Source organism: Gobio gobio (genome assembly GCF_949357685.1).
Source record: "Gobio gobio genome assembly, chromosome: 19".
Classification (NCBI taxonomy): Eukaryota; Metazoa; Chordata; class Actinopteri; order Cypriniformes; family Gobionidae; genus Gobio; species Gobio gobio.
The window spans coordinates 26,981,672-27,007,235 of record NC_137112.1 but is presented as its reverse complement, the minus strand read 5'-3'; the positions used below and the strand labels follow the sequence as shown (position 1 = coordinate 27,007,235).

Here is a 25,564-nt window from a genome sequence, read left to right as displayed (position 1 = left end):
GGATGGACGAGAGGAAGGTGGAATCCATCACAACCTGGCCAGAACCCACCACTATAAAAGAACTCCAGCGCTTCCTAGGTTTCTCCAATTTCTATCGACGATTCATCAAAGGTTACAGTTCCATCACTCATCCACTCACCAGTATGTTACGCAACAAGCCCAAGTCTCTGTCCTGGACCCCGGCAGCCACCAACGCCTTCTGCCACCTTAAGAAAGCCTTCACCACCGCTCCCCTCCTAGTCCATCCAGACCCGGAAAAGCCCTTCGTCATGGAGGTGGACGCCTCCACAACCGGAGTGGGAGCGGTGTTGTCTCAGCAGCAGGGGACGCCAAGTAGACTCCACCCATGCGCCTTCTTCTCCCGCAAGCTCAGCCCGGCGGAGGTCAACTACTCCATCGGTGACAGGGAACTTCTCGCAGTCAAGCTTGCCTTGGAAGAGTGGAGGCATTGGTTGGAGGGAGCCAAACATGCGTTCCTGGTGCTTACTGATCATAAAAACCTTGAGTATCTTCGATCAGCCAAGAGACTAAACCCCAGACAAGCCCGTTGGGCCCTGTTCTTCTCCCGATTCAATTACACCATCTCCTATCGTCCCGGTACCAAGAATCTTAAAGCTGATGCTCTCTCCCGTCTTCATGCCCCTGACGAACAGATCGAAGAACCAGAACCCATTATTCCAAGCTCCCTCATTGTAAGTCCTATTACCTGGTCCGAAGAAACCATTCCCTCCTCCAATGCCTCCACGAACCCTCCGCCGGGCTGTCCACCTGGCTTGCTGTACCTCACTCGGACACGACGCACTCCCACCATTCACTCGGCTCACACGTCACTCGGTACTGGTCACCCGGGGGTCAATGAAACCCTCTCGTTGCTAAAAGAACGCTTCTGGTGGCCAGGGATGGCAAAGGATGTCAGAAGGTATGTGCAGGGCTGTAGGGAGTGTGCCATTTCCAAGTCTCCACGTCATCTTCCAGCTGGTAAGCTCCTTCCTCTGCCCGTTCCAGAACGCCCATGGTCACACCTAGGAGTAGATTTCATCACTGATTTGCCGGTCTCAGACGGTAATACCACCATCCTAGTGGTAGTAGATCGGTTCTCCAAGTCATGTCGTCTGATCCCACTCCCAGGTCTGCCTACTGCCATGGAAACAGCTGAAACACTCTTCAATCAGGTTTTTAGATACTTCGGAGTACCTGAAGATATAGTATCTGACCGAGGTCCCCAGTTCATATCCCGAGTATGGAGATCGTTCTTCTCGCTCCTAGGTGTGGCCGTTAGCCTGACGTCGGGGTACCATCCACAGTCGAACGGGCAGACGGAAAGGAAGGTACAGGAAATTGGCCGCTTCCTACGTACCTTCTGTCATGACCACCAGGACTCTTGGAACCAGTTCCTAGGTTGGGCCGAGTACGCCCAAAACTCCCTGAAGCAGTCGACCACTGGACTCACCCCATTCCAATGCGTACTCGGCTTCCAACCTCCACTGTTCCCCTGGGATGGGGAACCCTCCGTTCCAGCAGTGGACTACTGGTTCCGAGAGAGCGAGAGGGTCTGGGACTCAGCTCACCACCAGTTGCAGCGGGCCCTGCGCAGACGCAGGATGGTCGCGGATCTTCGGCGTTCTGACACCCCGTCTTCCAACCTGGTCAGTTGGTGTGGCTTTCTACCCGAGACATCAGAATGCGTCTGCCTTGCAAAAAGCTGAGTCCCAGGTTCATTGGCCCGTTCCCCATCATCAAGCAGGTCAACCCGGTCACATATCAACTCCGTCTGCCACAAGGGTATCGTATTCATCCTACTTTCCATGTTTCACTACTCAAAGCTCACCATCCCTCTGTTTCCCTCACAGGACCTGACGTAGTTCCCGCCGAACCCCCCCTTCCACTCTTCCTGGAGGACGGTACGGCCTACAAGGTCAATGAGATCTTGAACTCCTGACGTCGCGGTGGTCAGCTGGAATATCGTGTGGATTGGGAAGGATATGGTCCCGAGGAACGCTCCTGGGTCCCAAGGAACGACATTTTAGATCCCAGTTTACTCCAGACATTCCATGACAGTCATCCTGAGGAGCCAGCTCCGCAGGGTAGAGGACAACCACCACGGCGTTGGGGTTCTCGGCCCTCTGGAGCGGGCCGTGGAGGGGGGGGTACTGTCACAGACACGTCAGGTTCCACCCTTCACCAATCACAGCGCACTCCATCCCCAGAGTACTGATCACTTTCACCTGCACCTCATCATGGCACTCATCACCAGCACCATATGAAGCACACGCACACAGCACTCCACGTCCGGTCTCGTTCGCATATACTGCTACCTATGCTTACCTCAAGGACTCTCCTATCGATACTACCTGTCTCCAGCGTGTATCCCTCCTTCCGTGTTTCCTGTCTGCTGTGTGGGTGTGTTCCTGTCCGTCCCTCTGACCTCCAGCGATCTCCAGTCTCCAACAATCTCCAGGCTCCAGCGTCATTCTACCTTCTATGCAAAAGACAGTAACTCTCTCACTCATATCACCTTCCTAACTACCATCAACCGCTTAACTCACCTGCTCCACTTCCCATGCTCTACTGTGGTCAATAAACTACCATTCCTGTTAACACCTGTGTCTGCCTCCTGTCTACATGTAACAGGCATCTGTATTAATGCAACAATAACACAAGGAGAGGGGCTTCATACACAGTTTAACTTTAGGAATCTCTTTCTGTACCACTTTCTGTAAAATAAATACAAATAATACAAAATAAATGCAGCTATAGCTCATATCCCCCCTCTCTCACCCAGTTAATCTTGTCCCCTCATCACAATTATTTACTAAATAGGTAAAAAAGACTTTCAAACCATTCAACAGCAACACATAAGATGAGAAGTGCCACATTGTTACATTCTAGTTTTGTTTTTGTTATCTTGTTTCCATGGTTATTCATTAATTCCTTACCTGTTCTCAGTTCTGTTGAATACTCTTGTGTATTTGAGTCTTTAGTTTCCTCTGTTCATTTTTCAGTCTTGTTTGTGGTTGTGTTTTTCTGCCGCGATGCCAGTGCCAGAGACAACACCTGAGCCTATTATCACTCTGGAGCCTGAGCCCAACGGAAAGTCTGACCAGGTGCATGAGCCAGCTACAAGGTCAGTCCCAGTGGCTGTGCTAGTGGAGTACGAGGGAATGAAATGGAGCGCTGCCCACACTCCCACTACTGAGGTTGAGCTGAATCTGGCCTCTGGGAAATATTTTGAGGATTGGAAGAAGATATTCCCTGTAATCTCCCATCCCCACTGGTCCAGCCCAGCTCCAAGTCTCCATCTCCGCTGGTCTCGCCCAGCTCCAAACCTCCTGCATCTCCAATGATTCTACCTAGCCTCCCTCGCCCATATCCTCTACCAAAGACAGCCAGTCATTTCGGCCCCACCTCTGCTGTCTCCCTTCAGTCCCCCATGGCTCCTCCTCAGTTGACTCCAACCAGCAACACGGGTCCGCCTTAGGTCTTCCAGTCTCCAGCTCAGCCCTGGTACGAGGATCAACTGTCTCTGCCTTGACACACTGAGCCTGTCACTTCAACTCAGCCCTGTTAACCAGTTGGCTCCGCCTTGGCTCCTCCCTCCCTCGGCTCCACCTGGGGCCATCATTCTCACAGCTCCACAGGGCTCCCTCGTCACTCCGGCTTCTCCTGTGTCAGTTTTCTCGCGGCCTGTTCCACGTACTTCTGGGCCTTCAGCTTTGCATTGTCTGTCTGTCCACCACTTTGGCTCCATTGGGCTTCGCCTTCCCTCTAGACTGCGCCTTGGTCCTCAGTCACACCTGCTCCTGCCTTCGTCTCCTCCTCCCTAGCCCCTCCCACTGCCATCACCGCCCTGGTTTTTCCTGCCATCATCTACTCCTCTGTCCTGCTCTGCCCTTCGTCAGCCGCTCGCCCTTTTTCAAAGGACCCTCCCTCAGTTTGACTCATTAATGATAAATTTTATTAAAATAAATTACTACTATTTAAGTATGCATTAAAATGATAAAAGTGATGGTAAAGACATATACAATGTTTTAAATGTTATTTATATTTCAGATACATGCTGTTCTTTTGAGCCTTTTATCTATCCATCAAATAACATTAAAAATAAGAATATTATAATGATTTCTGAAGGATCATGTGACAATGAAGACTGGAGTAATGCCTGCTGAAAATTCAGCTTTACTGTTTTTCCTGTAATTTTGACCAAACAAATGCAGCCTTGGTGAGCATAAGAGACTTTCTGAAACATTAAAAAAATCTTACCAACCCCAAACCTTTGAATGGTAGTGTACATCCAATCTAATTTACATGGAATATAACCTCAGTAGTACTTGAATAAACTGGGTAACACATCATATTAACTTTCATAAATAAATCATTAACAAACATTATATACAGTAATGCTCAACAGATCATTAGTTAACTCTTTCCCCGCTAGTGTTAAAAAAAAATCAGCATTTTTGATAATTTTCACAAATTTAATTCCCCCCAGAATATTTTGTTGTATGAATATCTAAACATGCAATATATCAAAACCAAAATCTGTTTTATTCTATCTTCGTGCATTCTTTTATTTTTATCAACACTTGCACATGTGTAAGTTTTATTGTTTTATTATTTTGAGCAAAAAATGTGGACATCTGGACATCTGGATCGGATGTCATATACATATCACAGTCATATAACTAGTCCTGGGTCGACATTTCATTCAGTAAAATCAGGCAGTTTTGATTTATATACTGTTTTATGTTTTTGATCGCGTTATTTTAAATATGCATATGATTACATATGTTACATATAACAAGCATTACCTCATATTTCTAGCTATGTGAATACATGTTACTAATGATCTGTTATGCAGCATACAATGTTTGTTAATGATTTATTAATGCAAGGAATTATAAAGTGTTACCCAAAACGGAATATAATAAAAATATATTGAAAAACTCTGTGGCACTAAAGGTTTGTAGTTACCTTTCACGTTTGACGTTACGTCGATACTGACGTATTGGGGTCTCACTTGGGAGCCCAATCAACTTCGGGTAGTAAGAAAACGGGCCAATGAACATTGGCGAGTGAGATTTGGCATCTCACTCATTCAGCTTTTTGCATCGGAGCCGAGCGGTTGTTTCGACAGCATTCTGCCAATCTGCCTTCACTTGAGAGAGGAGACATTCTGCACTGGAGATAAGACGCATTCAACAGTGTTTTTGCCAAAAAAGCAAGTTTGCACAGAAAAGTGCAGCGATGTCACCCCTAGCCGCTTTGTTATAGGGACCGAGCGGTCACAAAGAGAATCACACCATGGTGTAAGAATGGGAGTGATTTTGTAGTGCAAAAAGCTGTTTATTTTTATATCGTTGTCTGAGATCAACTTATGACGTTTGCGTGGTTTTACATTCAAAATCGTCATAATGAATAAGTAATAGGCTATTTTCTACCCTGGTTTTGAGCCTCTCTCACGGAACGCTCGGTTTTTATGGGCGTGCCCCACTGAAGACTTGGAAGTAAACCCCCACTGCTATGATTCGATAAGCTTTGCATATTATAATGAGGTTCGGCTCCTCCGTGAGTACACGTGAGGACTTTTTTTTAAAAAGCGTGTGGGAAAACAGCAACCAGAATGATTCGCCCACAGGGCTCGCAAAATGTCTTTAATCAAACAAACACAAATATTTATCTCTCATCCACCCGCAATTAATTAATTGGATATTATTTTTTATTATTTGGCCCGCCCAATCAGTGGATATAACTACGAACCATGCATCACTAACACACACACACATGCACGCACAAGCCTCACTGCAGAGTCAGACAAATCAGCATGATCAAAACTTCCGCGATTGTATTTTTCCTTCAAATATCAAGTCAAGAGAGTGAACAACGCACATCAAGAAAGGAATGTTATTTCAATATTTAAGATAGCCCATCGGCAGGCCGGTGATTCATTTTGGTAGCCTGTCTGGAAAACACATAGCCCCTGGCCCATACATGTCTGAGTCTGATCACGAATCGCACCAACAACACCTCAAATAAAGTATTCTCCAGCCTGTGACAGCATGGTAAGTTATGTTCAGTTAGACATGTACATATAATCAATATATATCAAACAATCTGTAACAATGCAATACTTTTTTACTCACATAAATGTGTTGCTTTATTCATTCATGTAATTTCATACATTTTACAAACAAATCCGTGGTGAAATGAAGGAACAAACGTGCAATGTCTTACACACCCAATGGGTTTTGGCCGATCTTGGAACTGCGTGTCTTAAACCGGCCCTTCACAAGATCCCTTCAAGATGCTAATGTAGAAACGCATCCTAATGTGGGTACCGCCCCCAAGATTGGTTCGCAGCGATACGTCTGGCGCTACACAGACCGTTTATATGGTTTGCTTTCAAGGGCCTGCTCCTGTCCATTCAGGACCGTTTTGGTTACTCTTGTAACCCTCATTACGGGAACGGAGACGTTACATCCCTCCTGCCACAACCCTGTACCACTTACCACTTGCTGAATGCCAGGATCCCATATCGACTCCTTAGCACATACCTGAATGAGTGCGTTGCCGGGAAACATATATACCTGTATGTCCGGGGGAGTGGTTTGCCATACAAATCTCGCCAATGTTTATAGGCCCGTTTTCTTACTACCTGAAGCCCAAGGGAGACCCCAATACTTCTAATCTCTCTATTAGTGTTACTCGATCTTAGCGCTGCATTTGATAATATCGACCACAACATTCTTTTGAATAGACTCGAAAATTATGTAGGTATTAGTGGAATTGCTTTATCATGGTTTAAATCATACCTATGCGACCATTATCAGTTTGTAGCAGTAAATGAAGAGATGTCACACCGATCGCAAGTTCAGTATGGAGTACCACAAGGCTCAGTGCTAGGACCGCTACTCTTCACCCTGTACATGCTACCACTGGGAGATATCATTAGGAAGCATGGCGTTAGTTTTCATTGTTATGCTGACGATACTCAGCTCTATATTTCTTCACGCCCTGAAGAAACTTACCAATTCACAAGATTAACGGAATGCATAGCTGATATAAAACATTGGATGACCGGTAATTTCCTGCAACTCAATTCAGAAAAAACTGAATTTTTAATTATTGGACAAAAAAGCTCCACAAGTAGTAACCTAGAATACTGTCTAACACTTGATGGCTGCTCTGTCAAGTCCTCGTCGTCAGTGAGGAACCTGGGTGTGCTCTTTGATACCAATCTTTCGTTTGAAAGCCACGTTTCTAACATCTGTAAAACTGCATTCTACCATCTTAAAAATATATCTAAATTACGGCACATGCTCTCAATGCAAAATGCTGAACAGTTAGTTCATATGTTCATGACCTCAAGGCTAGATTATTGTAATGCTCTACTGGGTGGTTGCCCTGCTCGCTTAATAAACAAACTCCAGCTGGTCCAAAACGCAGCAGCTCGAGTTCTTACTAGAACCAGGAAGTATGACCATATTAGCCCAGTTCTGTCAACACTGCACTGGCTGCCTATTAAACATCGCATACATTTTAAAATCTTGCTTATTACTTACAAAGCACTAAATGGTTTAGCTCCCCAATACTTGAGCGAGCTCTTAACATATTATACTCCATCACGTCTACTGCGGTCACAAAATTCTGGCCAGTTGATAATACCGAGAATATCCAAATCAACTGCAGGCGGTCGATCCTTTTCTTATTTAGCTCCGAAACTCTGGAACAGTCTTCCTAACATTGTTCGGGAAGCAGACACACTCTGTCAGTTTAAATCTAGACTAAAAACACATCTCTTTACTGTGGCATACACATAAAACACTTTTTCAATGAAATGATTGTTTGGCTGCATTAACTAGGTCAGCCGGAACCGGGAACACTTCCCATAACACCTGATGTACTCGTTACATCATCAGAAGAATGGCATCTACGCTAATGATAGTCTCTCTGTTTTATCCCGAGGTTTACTGCAGTCAGTTGGATCCGGGCCGTATCCAAATCAGATGGTGGACCTGCGCCCAGAGAAGACCAACACAGGATCCCGAAGTGTCTGAGAGACCGTGATTAGACTCCCCCTGCAACTGCCTCATCGACACGGCATCTCAATAAACCCGTCTCCGGCGTGTTGACTCCGATTGTTCGAATATTACAATTAAATAATACTTAAATCGATATGTCATCCTCAATAAACCCGTCTCCAGCGTGTTGCCTCCGATCATTCGAATATTGCACTTTAATAATTATTTAATCAACATCATCCTCAATAAACCCGTCTCCAGCATGTTGCCCCCGGTCCCTCGAATATTCCGATCTATTATGACCTCTGAGCTGTAAAGCTGCCAGAATAATAATAATAATACGCTGTTTGTTAATTGGCCAGAGGAGAACTGGCACCCCGACTGAGCCTGGTTTCTCCCAAGGTTTATTTTTCTCCATTAGGTCACCTAATGGGGTTTTGGTTTCCTTGCCACTGTTGCCACCGGCTTGGCGTGCTCAGTTGGGGACACAAAATTTTTCAACTAAACATCGAAATAAATCTAATTAATAAACTAAATTAACCATTTAAACTAAATTACTGATCTAATTATTGATCTAAAGCCCACACTGTCACTGTATGATAATTGAAATGAACTGATGACATCAGCGTTTTTTCCAGAATGGCTATACAGCTGAATAAAATTATGCTGCATTATTTTCCTGTTTAACACTGTAAAGCTGCTTTGAAACAATCTACATTGTTAAAAGCGCTATATAAATAAAGTTGACTTGACTTGACTTGACTTCAAATATCAATGAAACATCTCTGTTCCCTCCTTCAGTGAACAAGGTTTACAAGAGTAACCTAGACGAGTCCAACACACACACACACAAACTCTACTTGCAGCTAGACAGAGCCATGCTGCTTACACAGGCACCTGGTCATTTGGGTGCCAATATAAATATGAAACAGGTTTTATTAAACAATTTTTCAGATATCAAATGTTGTTTAGTTTAATCCTCTCACAATACATCACCGAGAAGAAAAATTTTCCTTGTGTTTTTGCAGAGAGAAGCATTATAAGATCAAACACCCCACAGGCACAATCTAATGAGAGAATTTCCAGCCCTACTGTAACTGCATTTATAAACATTATTTAAACTGAGGCCATGGTTTGACTGACAAGCAGAGAGTAGAAAATCTGGGTTTGAAATTGAAGATCTAGAGAAAAAAACAATATGATTGACTGGGTGTTTTTCTTCGGAATAACATAAAGAAATATAGTTTAATGAAAGTATAAATCAAAGAAAAGCATGTGCATTTATTTCATCCGACTGAACAAAAACTGTTCTTGTATGCAAACCTGCTCTTAGCATAATTTTTTTTAACAGTTGCAGTAAAGACTGCACCCTAAGGCAGCTCACCTGGTATGAAAAAGTGCAGCGAAGGCCTCACTTCCCGCCAGGACATAACTGATTCCAATGGACACACTGTTGAAGACACAGTTCGTTATCAGCACTCATTACAATAATGATGGTTCATATTAATGAGGAGCTCATTAATATGATCTTAAAACAGACCAACTCAGAGTTGGACAAAGCCAGATATTTCATCTTCATAACGGTCACTGTTCGGTCTTTTGACTATTGAAACATATGGACATTTTTCAAACTTGTTTCATGAATGTTAAAACATGTATGAATCAATCAATCAATCAATCCTTTTAATCACAAGTTAAACATTTGAACTTTCAGAATATTTCAGTTGTGCATTTTAGCACTAACGTTTAATGTTGAATGTTGAGACAGTCAGTCTAAAAAAAAACGTAGCCCTGCGTCTGTGTGAAATACAGAAGGAAACAGATAGGGGAAGAGGGAAAGAGAAACCTTGACTTGTACCATCATACCGGACAATACGGTGTGGATCTGTGGTCCTTGACTTGTTAGAGTACGCAATCTGTCATGAATGCACATTGATCGAGTGCTAAGCCTCTTGAACACAATGAGGAGAGAATCGATTGGATGTGTGTTTGCCAAACCTGTCTAAATGCTGATAACAAGGCTTTTTTCCATTCAGTTGCATCACTGAGCATGCAGAGCATTGCAACAAATGATGCCATGTTAAGTGTCAAAGTCATTTTTCAATAATGACCACTGAGTAGCGTCTTGCTACTCTTTGCCAGTAAAAATCCCAGCAAAACTTACACATTTTGGATTCTGTACTTAGTTTTTCAAAATCATAGGTATTTATAGGTATAGGACATAGGTATAGTAGTCACAATGCCAATGGGGGAAGTCAAACTATTTGAAAATGTATTAATTTTTCCGTGAAAATTTATCAAAGAAATTGATTTATGCTTGTCTTTCAAAAAAGCACCTAAAAACTTTAGATGTGGCAAAAAAAGGAAAAAGAAGTGGGGGAGAGCTCATTTTCTAACATCGGGTAATTAATAATTACCCATTTAAAGACAAACAGATGGGCGGCCATATTGGCGACTAGTACAAAAAGGGGTTGACCATTATTCCATTATTCTGCACCATTATTCCAAAGGTGAAATGTTAAAACTGTTGTTCAGGCAGTGTTGCTGACATTTCACACATAAATAATATTGCATTTTATGGTGGCCTAGAGTGCTCAGATCCAATGAGATTGTACATGTACCTGCTCAACGGAGAGCAGCTCTTAACTACGTTCTCATACCCAATGACTTCATTAACCTTTTTTGTTGATCAAAAAATGAACGAGATGCTTTCCTCAGTCTAACTGAAGGGGTTCAGTGACATTTTAGCGGACCGCTTTGTGACACATTTATGAGAGTGTTTTTCAAAGAATCTTCTTTATAGTCAACCCTTAAATGAACTCAAATATCTGAGAATGACTGAGGTCATGTGGAACCGGCTGGTAGTTCTTTTTTTTGTGACCGAAAAGGAAAGGCTGTAAAATTGTAACATAATTGGGCTTTATTGCGCTTTCTGTCTGTTGTTATTGTTCAAGCCTTTTATGGGAACATCTATCACTGCCTCTGGTAATAAAAATGATAATAGACAGAAAATCAGGAAGGCAATGTGAAAGAAAGATTGATGAAGTTCAAAGCATTGTATTAATGCCAGTTTAGAATACAAACAATTTTGATGCTATTTTAGCAAGCCACATGGGCTGAGACTGAATGAATAAGCATGTTGAATTTTATAAAGAACTATTTATACTTATTATTTTATATTTATTCATGTTATTATCAGTGTAAATCAATTGCTGCATCTTGTACATGTATTATAGTCAGATTCATATTTATTTATCACTGATTCTTGAGATAAGGGACAAAACCTGTCCCAAACACAAAAGCCCTTTTTATGTCAAAAAGTAAGAATATCAGCACACTAAAAATACTTAAAATGTCTATCTAAAGAAAATGTGTATACTCAGGACAGTCATTGCTTATACTTTTAAATAATTTCTCTAGTATTATTTTAAAATCACTCAATATACTTGGAAACATATTATTTAGCCTGTCCTCAGCATGAGGTCCCAATTTAAAACTGCCAAACAAAGTGTTTAAAATGAAACAAATTAAAAAATACACAGTTACATTAAAAGGCGGAGATCTTTAACAATACAAATGTAACAATTTAACAATACAAAAAGTAAATATTAAATTATATTTCCATTAAAAATAGCTATAAAAGTTGTGTCCTCACTTTGCGTCAACTGGATTTTTTATAATTCTGAATAAATCAGGCAGTGTCGTGGGCAGCTTTAACTCTGAGGAGCATTTACTATTTCCTGCTCATTGTGGATCTCACAGTAGGACACATAGTCCTGGAAGTTATAGATTTTTTTATATTTTAAACAAACAATATAGAAGTGTCTGCGGTCACAGCCTTAACATGTTTCTGTAAATAGTTGTGGGATAAATCTTGCCATTTTGATATGTATATTAAGGCAGCTAAAACTGAGGAAAAAACAAACAAAATTGCTCCACTGTACAACATGGTTAAGGTGGTTAAGGTAACTCCGTCAGACGTCAACTCCGTCAGGTTTTATGAATGATGGTTGAAGTGCTCTCAAAAAACTGTATAATGTGATACAATATGTTTTTTTGCATATGGGGAATTCTTCTAATGCTGTTTTTATGATTATATTTACATATAGGCTACTGTATATATGGCCCCAGCTGGACTTTTGACAGCACCGTCAGTATTTGTCAACTCCATCATTAATTTACACCATCAGGTGAAGGTTTTTGTTAATTTTGAAAGAAATGTTTTATACTTTTTTCAATTTATTGTGTAAAATTGTTAAAACATCAATGAAATACATGATATTGTGTCTTAATTACAAAGAACATTGGTGATATATGTTTAATATTAAAATGAGGGAGGAGAATTAAGAAATGTTGTTTCTTAACACCAAGAAAACCAGAAACAAACAGAAGAATGCAGTTTATGACTTAGCTCCTTTATTAAAAACCAGTATTTCATAACTGAAGACTTTACACTGTGTTTGGATATATTCAATTCAATTAGCATGCTTTTAAGTGTGTCTGACAGAGTTGACATACATTTAGTTATGGAGTGAATAAATATAAATGTTTAGAAAAAATATTTAGAAATAAGCCTGTTCCCTTACATGGTTCATTATCTGAGACCTTTGTCTACAAATTATATATATATTTTTTAATAATGTAGGGTTAGTTTTTATTTTTTAACATCTAAAGCATGGTTTGTCCCTTTTCACAAGTATAATTGTAATACATAATATTTATATTTGATTTATATTTTTTTTTAATACTGTACTATATATGATTATGCACATTCAAAAATATCTTAAAAAACCTGAGATAATATGCATAAATATTTATGACACTTAAACAAAGCTCTTTTACTAAGACCACAGAAAATAAATAGGGAAAATACATGCTGAGTCTTTCCCTCAAGCAGCATCTCTTTGAGTTAATGATCTTGTCGGCTTACCTCAGGGCACTCTTACACAAAAAGACTCTTGACTCAGAGCCAGTTTATCATTAACGTGAGCTCACAAGGCCAACAACATGTTAGAACACAATTTAAGAGCCCAACAAAAGTATAATAAGTTTACAGTTCATGGCAAATTACAACCCATAGTATCAAAGCTCTATGTGAAATTTATGAATGCTGTCCAGAGTTTCAAGGCTATAAGTTGTATGATATTCATACACTGGACCTTTATACAGCCTGATGACATCGAAACAATGAATGAATCATCATTGCATCACTGGAAATAATGCTAAAAAAGCATTCAGAAACTGTATAACCCAGAATAAAAAGAATATTTTAGTTTAGTATCTAGGGTGCCAAGGGGTGAAATATGGTTTTACACTTTTTATTAAAGCTTGCACTAGGCTGGTTTATGATAGTTGGGTTCAGTTCTACCTGGTGGATTAGCCTACAAATTCTTATTCACTTTCATAAATGTAGCTATACTGAAAAAAGGTAACATCTAAATTAAATAGTTTAATTCAAATTAAAAAATATGTTTTTTAGCGTCACCAAATACATTAAAGGGGTCATGAACTGGCTTTTAAATTTTTTTATACTGTTGTCTGAGGTCAACGTATGACGTTCGCGTGGTTTATCATAATCAATAAGTAATGGGCTATTTTCTACCCTGGTTTTGAGCCTCTCCTGGAACGCTCAGTTTTTACGCGCCTGCCGCATTGAAGACTTGGAAGTAAACGCCCACTGGTATGATTGGATAACAGTTTTGCATATTATAATGAGCTTCGGCTGTGGGAATTATTTTTAAAACGTGTGGAAAAACGGCAACTGGAATGATTCGCCCACAGGGCTCGCAATACGTCTTTTTTAAACAAACAAAATGATTTATCTCTCATCCACTCGCGATTAATTGGAATGTTATTTTTTATTACTTGGCCTACCCGATCGGTGGATTTAACCGTGAACCGCATCACTAACTCACACACGCGCGCACACACACCAAATACGTGCATCTGCAAAACTTCACTGAAGACAAAGACAGTGAACAACACACATAAAGAAAGGAATGTTATTTCACTATTTAAGATAGCCCGTCAGGTAGCCCAACAGGAAAACATATAGCCCCGGGATGTCAGGCTTCTCGAACACTGGCCCATACATGGCTTTTCGGCGGGCAGTCAAGGACTTTGCCCAACAGTTCTCGGCTGTACAGAATCAGACTGAGGCTATAAAACATATTCTGCCTCCACCCAGCCGTCTCAGCCTGCTCCCCGTCGAGGGCACCCTCATGCGGCTCCCGCCCTTCCCGCCAGGCCCCAGCAGCAGCCTTCACCCGGGCCTGGGCGTGGAATAGGTCGCAGGAAGGCAGCCCAGCCTGTCTCAGCCCCTCAGCCTTTAAAACGGCAGGCCAAGCGGCGGTCCTGAGAAAGGCAGCTCGGAGGTGAACTCAGGTCTTTCTCAGGGGAAGGCGACAGGACCTCTCCCCCCGGTGGAGGGCCGGGGGAAAATTCAACATCTGCCGCTATCCTTGATTAAAGAAAGATCTAACATGTTCATCTCCGAGCCCCAAGAGGGCACGGTTGATAGTATGCGACGTAACGCCTCGCTGCTCTCAGCCCCCTCTGTCGCCAGACCCCTGTCAGAGCAGGCCACAATGAAACGCTGGTCCTTCCCTGGTCTCCTCTGTCAGGATGCAGAATTTGACCCCGCCCTAGTGCCTCCCATGTCTGGGCCGGTCATTCTGCTTCGCTGCCCAATCGTGGGTATGACCCCGCTGGTTCAGTTTCTGGGATCAGGCTCGGCTATGCGATTCAGTTTGACCAGTCTCCTCCTCGTTTTGGGGAGTCCGGTATACCATGGTGGGTGGCAATGCCCGTCATGCGTGTGGAGATCGACACCGTACTGGTGAAGGGTGCAATCGAGACGTCCCTTCAGCCGAGATGAAGTCTGGCTTTTACAGCCCCTACTTCACTGTACCCAAGAAGAGCGGTGGGTTACAACCAAAAGTATGTGTTTCCTCCAGTGAGCCTTCGTGCACAGGTTCTGTGAAAGATCAGGGAGGACGAGGAGCAGGTCCTCTTGGTCGCCACATATTGGCCCGGCCGGACCTGATCTCTCCGAACTTGTACTCCTTGCGACAGCCCCTCCCTGGTCGATCCCTCTGAGGAAGGACCTCCTTTCTCAGAGACGGGGCACCATATGGCATCCACGTCCTGACCTGTGTGGCCAGTAATGGAGAGGCTCAGGTGTCATCGCTTGCTGCGCCATTCCACTCCATGGACTGGATGTGTGCGCTATTTCACTCAGGTGAGTTTTCTCAGTAAGCCCTGAGTTCCTCCAGCACTGTTGATGCCGACACCAGAGTGCATGCCCGCTTGGTCAGCCCCCGGGTTAGGCTAGGTCCTTCGGATGAGACGTTAAACCGAGGTCCTGACTCTCTGTGGTCATAAAAAATCCCAGGATGTCTTTCGGAAAAAGAGTAGGTGTGTAACCCCGGCATCCTGGCCAAATTTGCCCATTGGCCTCTGTCCATAATGGCCTCCTAATCATCCCCATATACTGATTGGTGTCTCCTCTCCACCAATCAGCTTGTGTGTGGTAATATAAATAATAATAATAATAATGCCTAAACATTGCATTTATGTTGTGCAATTAACTCAAAAATATATGAACGAAGGAGACTCACAACTGAAAGAGCAGAACAAAGTTGAAGGCACGGCTGGTGTGCTTGCCCAGGAAGAGAACTCCCAGCACGTGCAGATTTGGCTGGAGGTCCTCATCTTGCCTCCGTGCTCTGACGTTCCTCTGCAGAAGACCTGCATCTATAGAGAAAACCACACAGGGATAAATTTTATCACCATCCATTTCATGAGACATAACCCTAGACAGTGGAAACAACAGTATAATTTCAGTTAGCATGAATCAGTTACTGTCCTGAAATGAAAGTGTATGAAAGTCTAGAAATAGCTATAAACAGGAGACAGAGAAACATATTATATCAAGTTTCATGCTCACCAAGTCTGTATTTATTTGAAAAAACAAACAAACCAAAAAAATAACCAGGGTTAGGTGCTTTATCACCCATCATTTCCCTCTGATATTAGGGATAAGTTACAGGTGGTTAGGTTTAAAGGTAGGGATATTTTTAGCATTACATTTTCGGACAGGAATGTTGTCCCAGGATTAAAAAAACATGTTGACCCAGGAACGCGTAAAGTCTGCAAAAGCAGGATGTGCATAAGAGTCACTTGAGGAAGGACACTTTGTTTCCCATAGGAAACATTTATTAGTTGACAGCATTTGCTGCCCAGTGACCAGAACGGATGGGCCTGACAAGCTCTTGTCTGCAACAGATGAGCAGAACCATCATTCAACCCCTCTGAGGTGCCACACATCATTCCCGATGTGAAGTTCTGCCACAATGCCATGCCACATAATGCCCCGCTGTACGACTTTCACACACTAAATAATGAATAGTTGGAGAGATAAGTCTGAGAAATGGAGGGAAACCAGAAGTGAATGAATCTGGACAGAGATAAGAGAAGTGTGCAGCAGTGAAGAATCAAATCGGAACAGCAGGGATAATTCATACTATAGCACTTCCCTTCAGACCTCAAAACAGCAGGTAGGAGCAGACAGAGCCAAACCATTGAGTAACACTCACACTCCTATTACAGTCGGGATATTTGCACACACCCAAGTTATAATATATTTCTCTCCTCGTAAGGTAGCTCTGCTCTTTTCGCTGGTAATCAAGAGTCTCAATGCTGTCTAGAGACCGAGGCTAGTTGTCGTAATTTTTACTACAATGAATACTTCTCGAGGTGGGTTTATGTACATATTATGGAGAATTAAATTTTGTTTAATGATTTTAATCTCCACTATTTTGAACACACCCCACACACACATATTATATATATATATATATATATATATATATATATATATATATATATATATATATATATATATATATATATATATATATATGCAGAGTGCGAATTACATTATTCGCATTAATCGGGGGGGTTGTACACCAACAGGTGAAGTGAATAACACTTACTATCTCTCATCTCTCATGACACCTTTTAGTGGGTGGGATTTTCTAGGCAGCAAGTGAACATTTTGTCCTCAAAGTTGATGTGTTAGAAGTCAAAAGTGTTCCATGGAAAGAACAGTGGTGAACCGGAGACAGGGTCATGGGCGGCCAAGGCTCATTGATGCACGTGGGAGCGAAGGCTGGCACGTGTGGTCTGATCAAACAGACAAGCTACTGTAGCTCAAATTGCTCAAGAAGTTAATGCTAGTTCTGATAGAAAGGTGTCAGAAAATATGCAGTGCATCACAATTTGTAGCGTATGGGACTGCATAGCCGCCGAAAGTACCAACAGTGGGCACATGAGCATCAGAACTGGACCAAGGATCAATAATGGAAGAAGGTGGCCTGGTCTGAGGAATCACGTTTTCTTTTACATCACGCTGATGGCCGGGTGCATGTGTGTTGCTTACTTGGGGTACACATGGCACCAGGATGCACTATGGGAAGAATGTAAGCTGGCGGAGGCAGTGTGATGCTTTGGGCAATGTTCTGCTTGGAAACCTTGGGTCCTGCCATCCATGTGGATGTTACTTTGACATGTACCACATGTCTAAGCATTGTTGCAGACCATGTACACCCTTTCATGGAAATGGTATTCCCTGGTGGCTGTGATCTCTTTCAGCAGGATAATGCACCCTGCCACAAAGCAAAAATGTTTCTGGAATAGTTTGAGGAGCACAACAATGAGTTTGAGGTGTTGACTTGGCCTCCAAAGTCCCCAGATCTCAATCCAATTGAGCATCTGTGGGATATGCTGAACAAACAAGTCCGGAGGCCCCTCCTCGCAACTTACAAGACTTAAAGGATCTGCTGCTAACATCTTGGTGCCAGATACCACAGAACACCTTCAGGGGCCTAGTGGAGTCCATGCCTCGACGGGTCAGGGCTGTTTTGGCAGCAAAAGGGGGACCAACACAATATTAGAAAGGTGGTCAAAATGTTATGCCTGATTGGTGTATATATATATATATATATATATATATATATATATATATATATATATATATATATATATATATATATATATATATATAGAGAGAGAGAGAGAGAGAGAGAGAGAGCCATACAACCTCAGAGGATCAACAACACATGACATATTACACTATGTCATTATTTAACTGATCTTCTATCCCCGTATAACGCTTCGGTTACTTATGTAACCTCGGTTCCCTGAGAAGAGGGAACGAGTATTGCGTTTTGAAGCACATTTTTTTCCTAAAAATACCATGTAAAACGCAGTGCAGCTGCACAGCTCTCAGCAGGAAGCAGCTGCGTGCTGATTGGCTGTGCCACTGCAACTGCAGGAACCTATGGCGAGACCGCTGAGCGGGACGGACCAATCAGGTCCCACAAATATTCCCGCCACAAGGGGCAGCAGAATTTGCATAGCCAAGGGTATAAAAGACCCTGTCTCGCCAGGTTTATCAGGTTAATCGACTGAAGCGACTCCCTGAGCAAGCGAAGCATGGCAAGCAAACGCAATACTCGTTCCCTCTTCTCAGGGAATCGAGGTTACGTAAGTAACCGAAGCGTTCCCTTTCGAGAGTACTCTTGTATTGCTCTGGGGGACCAATGCAAAATGCAGTGCTCGCTTAACGGCTCTGATAGCCTGGAGAAACCATACCCAGGCCGACCTAAGTGGGCCCGTAAATATGATATTCATAGAAGTCCCCAATATGAGCCAGACCTGAGTCAGGCTATTTAAATGAGAATATCACACAAGATATATGTATATACTGTATAATATATATATATATATATAGACCAGACAGATTTGGGACCCACAGGTGCGGCCGCCAAAGCACACAAAGAGCTGTTCAGTTTGCCTGAAAGCAGCGGAACGCTCTATGTATATTCTCAACGCTCTGACAGGACAGAGCAAATTAGCATCTTCCTCATCTAATGATGATGAGAGTGCTGAAAGTGAAATGACCTGTGCTCCGAACGGAGTCGAGAGCACCCTAGGTACATATCCATGTCTTGGTTTGAGGACGACTTAGAGTCGTTTGGGCCAAATTCCAGACAAGAGGCGCTCACTGAGAGCGTGTACAGATCACCCACTCGCTTAACTGATGCGATTGCTAGCATAAAAGCGGTCTTGAGTGATAGGAGCTTTAAGCTCACCAAATGCAGAGGCTCGAATCTTGAGCCTGTCATAGCATCCAGGACCGTGGACAGGTCCCATATAGGGACTGAAGGGGGGCGAGGTGGGTGAAGCCTTCTAGCCCCTTTGAGGAAGCGCACGATAAAATCGTTCTTCCCCAGTGACAGTCCATTCACTTGAGTGTGGTACGCTGCTATAGCAGCCACATAAACTTTGAGCGTGGAGGGGGAACGACCCACGTCCAGTAGCTCTTGTAAAAAAGTGAGCACTTCTGACACTTCACAATTATGTGGGATCAGACTTTGTGCTTTACACCAGTCCGAAAAGACTGACCATTGCCTGAATAGAGCCGCCTGGTCGCGGGTGCTCTAGCTTCAGAAATAGTGTTTAATACACTTTCAGAGAGGTTCTCGTGTACCTGTTGATGGGCCAGACATGAAGCGGCCATAGATCGGGACGGGGATGCCAGATCTGCCGTTTCGCCTGCATGAGGAGGTCTCTCCTCAGCGGAATTGGCCACAGGGCTGTATCTGACATCCAACTTAGCTGTGAGAACCATGGTTTATTTCTCCAGAGTGGGGCTATTAAAAGCGCATTTGCTCTCCCTGATCCTCTCTATGACTTGAGGTAACATTGAGATTGGGGGAAAAGCATAAAGAGGAAGGCTGGGCCATTCGTGGGCCAGCACGTCCTTGTGTTTGGAGAAATATATTAGGCATTGAGCATTGTCTTGTGAGGCGAAAAGATCCACTTTTGCCTCGCCAAACATGCCCCAAATTGTCTGAATCGTTTGTGGGTGAAGAGACCACTCTGCTGGGGACACTTTGCCCCTGGACAGCATGTCCGGACCCAGATTCAGAATGCCTGGCACATGAGTCGCTCACAGCGAACTCAGGTTGTGCTCTGCCCGTATTAGGACTCTTTTTCGCCATCGTGTGCAGACCAATCGATCTTAGGCCGCCCTGGCGATTTATATAGGCTACCACTGACCTGCTGTCCATTCGGATTAGGACATGGTGGTGCTAATGTACGGAAGGAAAGCTCTTAGCGATAGTGTAACCAGTTTCATCTCTAGACAGTTTATGTGAAGGCTCTTTTCCGAGTCTGACCAGAGACCGGAGACTGGCCTGCCCTCATGAAGGGCTCCCCAACCTAGGTTGGATGCATCTGTCGAGATAACTTTCCACTTCGTAACAGTGCCCAAACTCACACCTGTCTGATAACAGACAGGATTTTTCCAAGGAACCAGAGTCAATACGCAGCTGTGGTCTACCTTGATTTGTAATCGGCCTGAGAGCCATGCGTGATCTGGAACGTGGCAATTCAGCCAGCGCTGGAGAGGGCACATGAGTAACAGACCTAGTCTGAGGACTGGCACCGCCGAGGCCATGAGACCCATCATCCTCTGAAGGTGTTTGAGAGGAGTGTATACACCGGACCTGAGGGAAACCGCTCAGTTCCGAACAGAGAACGCGCGCTGTGACGTCAGTCGCCCGTTCATCTGTAGTGAGTCTAACACTGTTCCCAGAAACGGAACGTTCTGTGTGGGAGACAATGAGCTCTTTGCCACATTGATTCTGAGGCCCAAGCATTTCAAATGGTTGAGAAGCCAAGATCTGTGGTTTAATAACTGTATCTCTGACTGAGCTATTATGAGCCAGTCGTCGAGATAGTCGAGAATTCTCATTCCCCGAAGCCTCAGCGGGGTAAACGCCGCTTCCATGCACTTCGTAAATGTGCGGGGAGCCAGAGATTGACCAAAGGGTAGCACCCTGTATTGGTAAACTTTCCCCTCGAAGGCGAATCTCAAGAATGGCCTGTGATGAGGGGCTATTTGGATGTGGAAATAGGCATCCTCTAGATCTACAGTGAAGAACCAATCTCCCGGGCGAATGTGCACGAGGATTTGTTTCATTTTCAACATTTTGAACGGGCGCTTCATAAGGGCCTTGTTCAGATGTCTGAGATCTAGAATGGCCTGAGACCACGTCCTTTTTTTGGTACAAGGAAGTAGCGACTGTAAAAGCCTGACTCGCTCTGTGAGGGGTGCACGGTTTCCGCCGCTCCCTTTATTAACAGTTTTGATATTTCGGTTCGAAGCATGTGACTCATGTCACTTCTCACCGTTGTCTCTACCACGGTGCGAAAACACGGTGGTCTGCGAGCCAACTGTAGTGAGTAACCTTGTTTTATTATGTTCAACACCCATGTCGAAATGCCGGAAAGAGCCTGCCAGGCCTCGGCCTGCGAAGCCAGGGGTTGAATTAATTTGTGGGGCGGGTCACTGAGAAACAGGGACCTGTTAGCCCGGTTGCATTGTGCTAGTGGCACTGTGAGAGGCGGCGTGCACTGAATGGCGGCACGCGCTTCTTTTGAGTCGCCATGGAAGTGGCGCTTACCAAGGAGATTGTGCTTGTGTACAGGCGAGCGCGTTTGTTTACAGGCTTGTCGACTGTGGGAATAATGTTTCCAGCCGCCTGGGTGCAGGGAGCTGGGGAACATAGGGAAGTGCTTGAGTGTAGGGGTACAACTTTGATGTTAGCACACTACCTACAGATGAACTCGTAACACTGTGTAGGATAGTGTTATGTTAGACGGCCCACACCTGAAGTGGGCATGCGCCTCACCTCCCTAGTTGTGCAGACTGTAAATTTGACGCATTCTTGCAAGATTAGTCCACGTGCACACTCAGCGGCAGGGCTCTGGCAGACATAGATAGCGTGTGCTCTGCAGGCGCGGGTCTGCCTGGCCACTAGAAAAAGCTCTGATTCATTGTAAATAATGTGTGGTGGCGCACACTGTGTAGTGGGCGCCACTTACATTAGAGTACTCGCAGCGTATGCTGGCGAGCGAGTTCACAGAGGTAAATGCATAACAGCGTTAGTGTGCAACGAGCATGTTTGACCACAGTCTAGTTAATTGCAATATTTACATCTCCAATCACCTGAATCAAGGGAACTGGGAGAATATCAGATTTATTGAGTGATTTTGTGGCGCTGAATTAACAGTGCTTATGCAGGAGTGCACACTATGTAGTGGACACATTACCTACAATGTTGAACCACTCCAGCCGCCTGAATAGAGGGGACTGGGAGAAGTGATATAGTGAAAAAAGGGCGCAGGCTTGGCCAATTGATCTTAGGCCGCCCTGGCGATTTATATAGGCTACCACTGACCTGCTGTCCATTCGGATTAGGACATGGTGGTGCTTATGTACGGAAGGAAAGCTCTTAGCGATAGTGTAACCGGTTTCATCTCTAGACAGTTTATGTGAAGGCTCTTTTCCGAGTCTGACCAGAGACCGGAGACTGGCCTGCCCTCATGAAGGGCTCCCCAACCTAGGTTGGATGCATCTGTCGAGATAACTTTCCACTTCGTAACAGTGCCCAAACTCACGCCTGTCTGATACCAGACAGGATTTTTCCAAGGAACCAGAGTCAATACGCAGCTGTGGTCTACCTTGATTTGTAATCGGCCTGAGAGCCATGCGTGATCTGGAACGTGGCAATTCAGCCAGCGCTGGAGAGGGCACATGAGTAACAGACCTAGTCTGAGGACTGGCACCGCCGAGGCCATGAGACCCATCATCCTCTGAAGGTGTTTGAGAGGAGTGTATACACCGGACCTGAGGGAAACCGCTCAGTTCCGAACAGAGAACGCGCGCTGTGACGTCAGTCGCCCGTTCATCTGTAGTGAGTCTAACACTGTTCCCAGAAACGGAACGTTCTGTGTGGGAGACAATGAGCTCTTTGCCACATTGATTCTGAGGCCCAAGCATTTCAAATGGTTGAGAAGCCAAGATCTGTGGTTTAATAACTGTATCTCTGACTGAGCTATTATGAGCCAGTCGTCGAGATAGTCGAGAATTCTCATTCCCCGAAGCCTCAGCGGGGTAAACGCCGCTTCCATGCACTTCGTAAATGTGCGGGGAGCCAGAGATTGACCAAAGGGTAGCACCCTGTATTGGTAAACTTTCCCCTCGAAGGCGAATCTCAAGAATGGCCTGTGATGAGGGGCTATTTGGATGTGGAAATAGGCATCCTCTAGATCTACAGTGAAGAACCAATCTCCCGGGCGAATGTGCACGAGGATTTGTTTCATTTTCAACATTTTGAACGGGCGCTTCATAAGGACCTTGTTCAGATGTCTGAGATCTAGAATGGCCTGAGACCACGTCCTTTTTTTGGTACAAGGAAGTAGCGACTGTAAAAGCCTGACTCGCTCTGTGAGGGGTGCACGGTTTCCACCGCTCCCTTTATTAACAGTTTTGATATTTCGGTTCGAAGCATGTGACTCATGTCACTTCTCACCGTTGTCTCTACCACGGTGCGAAAACACGGTGGTCTGCGAGCCAACTGTAGTGAGTAACCTTGTTTTATTATGTTCAACACCCATGTCGAAATGCCGGAAAGAGCCTGCCAGGCCTCGGCCTGCGAAGCCAGGGGTTGAATTAATTTGTGGGGCGGGTCACTGAGAAACAGGGACCTGTTAGCCCGGTTGCATTGTGCTAGTGGCACTGTGAGAGGCGGCGTGCACTGAATGGCGGCACGCGCTTCTTTTGGGTCGCCATGGAAGTGGCGCTTACCAAGGAGATTGTGCTTGTGTACAGGCGAGCGCGTTTGTTTACAGGCTTGTCGACTGTGGGAATAATGTTTCCAGCCGCCTGGGTGCAGGGAGCTGGGGAACATAGGGAAGTGCTTGAGTGTAGGAGTACAACTTTGATGTTGGCACACTACCTACAGATGAACTCGTAACTCTGTGTAGGATAGTGTTATGTTAGACAGCCCACACCTGAAGTGGGCATGCGCCTCACCTCCCTAGTTGTGCAGACTGTAAATTGGACGCATTCTTGCAAGATTAGTCCACGTGCACACTCAGCGGCAGGGCTCTGGCAGACATAGATAGCGTGTGCTCTGCAGGCGCGGGTCTGCCTGGCCACTAGAAAAAGCTCTGATTCATTGTAAATAATGTGTGGTGGCGCGCACTGTGTAGTGGGCGCCACTTACATTAGAGTACTCGCAGCGTATGCTGGCGAGCGAGTTCACAGAGGTAAATGCATAACAGCGTTAGTGTGCAACGAGCATGTTTGACCACAGTCTAGTTAATTGCAATATTTACATCTCCAATCACCTGAATCAAGGGAACTGGGAGAATATCAGATTTATTGAGTGATTTTGTGGCGCTGAATTAACAGTGCTTATGCAGGAGTGCACACTATGTAGTGGACACATTACCTACAATGTTGAACCACTCCAGCCGCCTGAATAGAGGGGACTGGGAGAAGTGATATAGTGAAAAAAGGGCGCAGGCTTGGCCGCCATTTGTCTGCGCGTGTTATGATGTAGGACGCACTCTAGTTATCGAACGCACGCTGTGGAGAGAGCGCCGCGCTACCATAAGGCAGTTTTATAACTCCCTAGGCAGCAAGCGCGCTCTGCAGCGAGAACGGCTGTGACGTAAACGCGCTCTCCAGCAGCCTGAGTTCGCTCATCTACTCTAGCATTCTCTGTCCGCGGCCATTATCAGAGCGGCTGGAGCGAGAGAAGAAGAAGAGTAGAAAGGAGGAAGAGTGAGGAGAGCTTAGGCTTGAGTTCACTCGTCTTCCGTCCGCGGCGCTTATCAGTGCGGCGGAAGCGAGAGAAGAGGAGAGCTCCGTATGTCCACGGCGCCATTAGCGCGGCGGGGGGATAAAATTCTCTGTCCGCGGCGCTTATCAGCGCGGCAGAAGCGAGAGAAGAGGAGAGCTCCGTATGTCCGCGGCGCCATTAGCATGGCGGGAGTATAACATTCTCTGTCCACGACGCTTATCAGCGCGACAGAAGCGAGAGAAGAAGAGAGCTCCGTATGTCCGCGGCGCTATTAAGCGCGGCGGAACCATAACGTTCTCTGTCCGCGGCGCTTCACAAACGCGGTGGACGTGAGAGAAGAGAGGGGAGAGCTAGTAAGCTCTTAGAAATGGCGTTGCAGCAGCAACACACACACACACACACACACACACACACATAGACACAGTATATTTTAATGCCGGATGACGCAGCTGGAACAGCAGGCGGCTGAAGGCGGAGACCAGGTTGGAATCCGGCGTCCTCAGGGCTGCAGGGAGTTCCGCTGGTAGCATTTCGACGGCGGGCTTCAATCCAGAGCTCAGCGAGGTGAGTCGCTGAAGAAGAAATAATCTGACAAACCTGGCGAGACAGGGTCTTTTATACCCTTGGCTATGCAAATTCTGCTGCCCCTTGTGGCGGGAATATTAGAGGGACCTGATTGGTCCGTCCCGCTCAGCGGTCTCGCCATTGGTTCCTGCAGTTGCAGTGGCACAGCCAATCAGCACACAGCTGCTTCCTGCTGAGAGCTGTGCAGCTGCACTGCATTTTACATGGTATTTTTAGGATAAAAATTTGCTTCAAAAT

General features: G+C 44.7%; 1 protein-coding gene across 1 annotated transcript in view; it reads right to left on the bottom strand.

Annotated features, from left to right (window-relative positions):
* Window positions 1-25,564, bottom strand: part of LOC307143504 (uncharacterized protein) — a 237,884-nt gene that overhangs the window by 148,717 nt on the left and 63,603 nt on the right. Inside the window, exons 6-7 of the mRNA XM_079845129.1 lie at window positions 15,638-15,773; window positions 9,403-9,468 (exon numbers count right to left, since the gene is read on the bottom strand). Coding sequence (XP_079701255.1) covers window positions 9,403-9,468; window positions 15,638-15,773 — 202 coding nt within the window. The remainder of the gene's footprint in view (window positions 1-9,402; window positions 9,469-15,637; window positions 15,774-25,564) is intronic.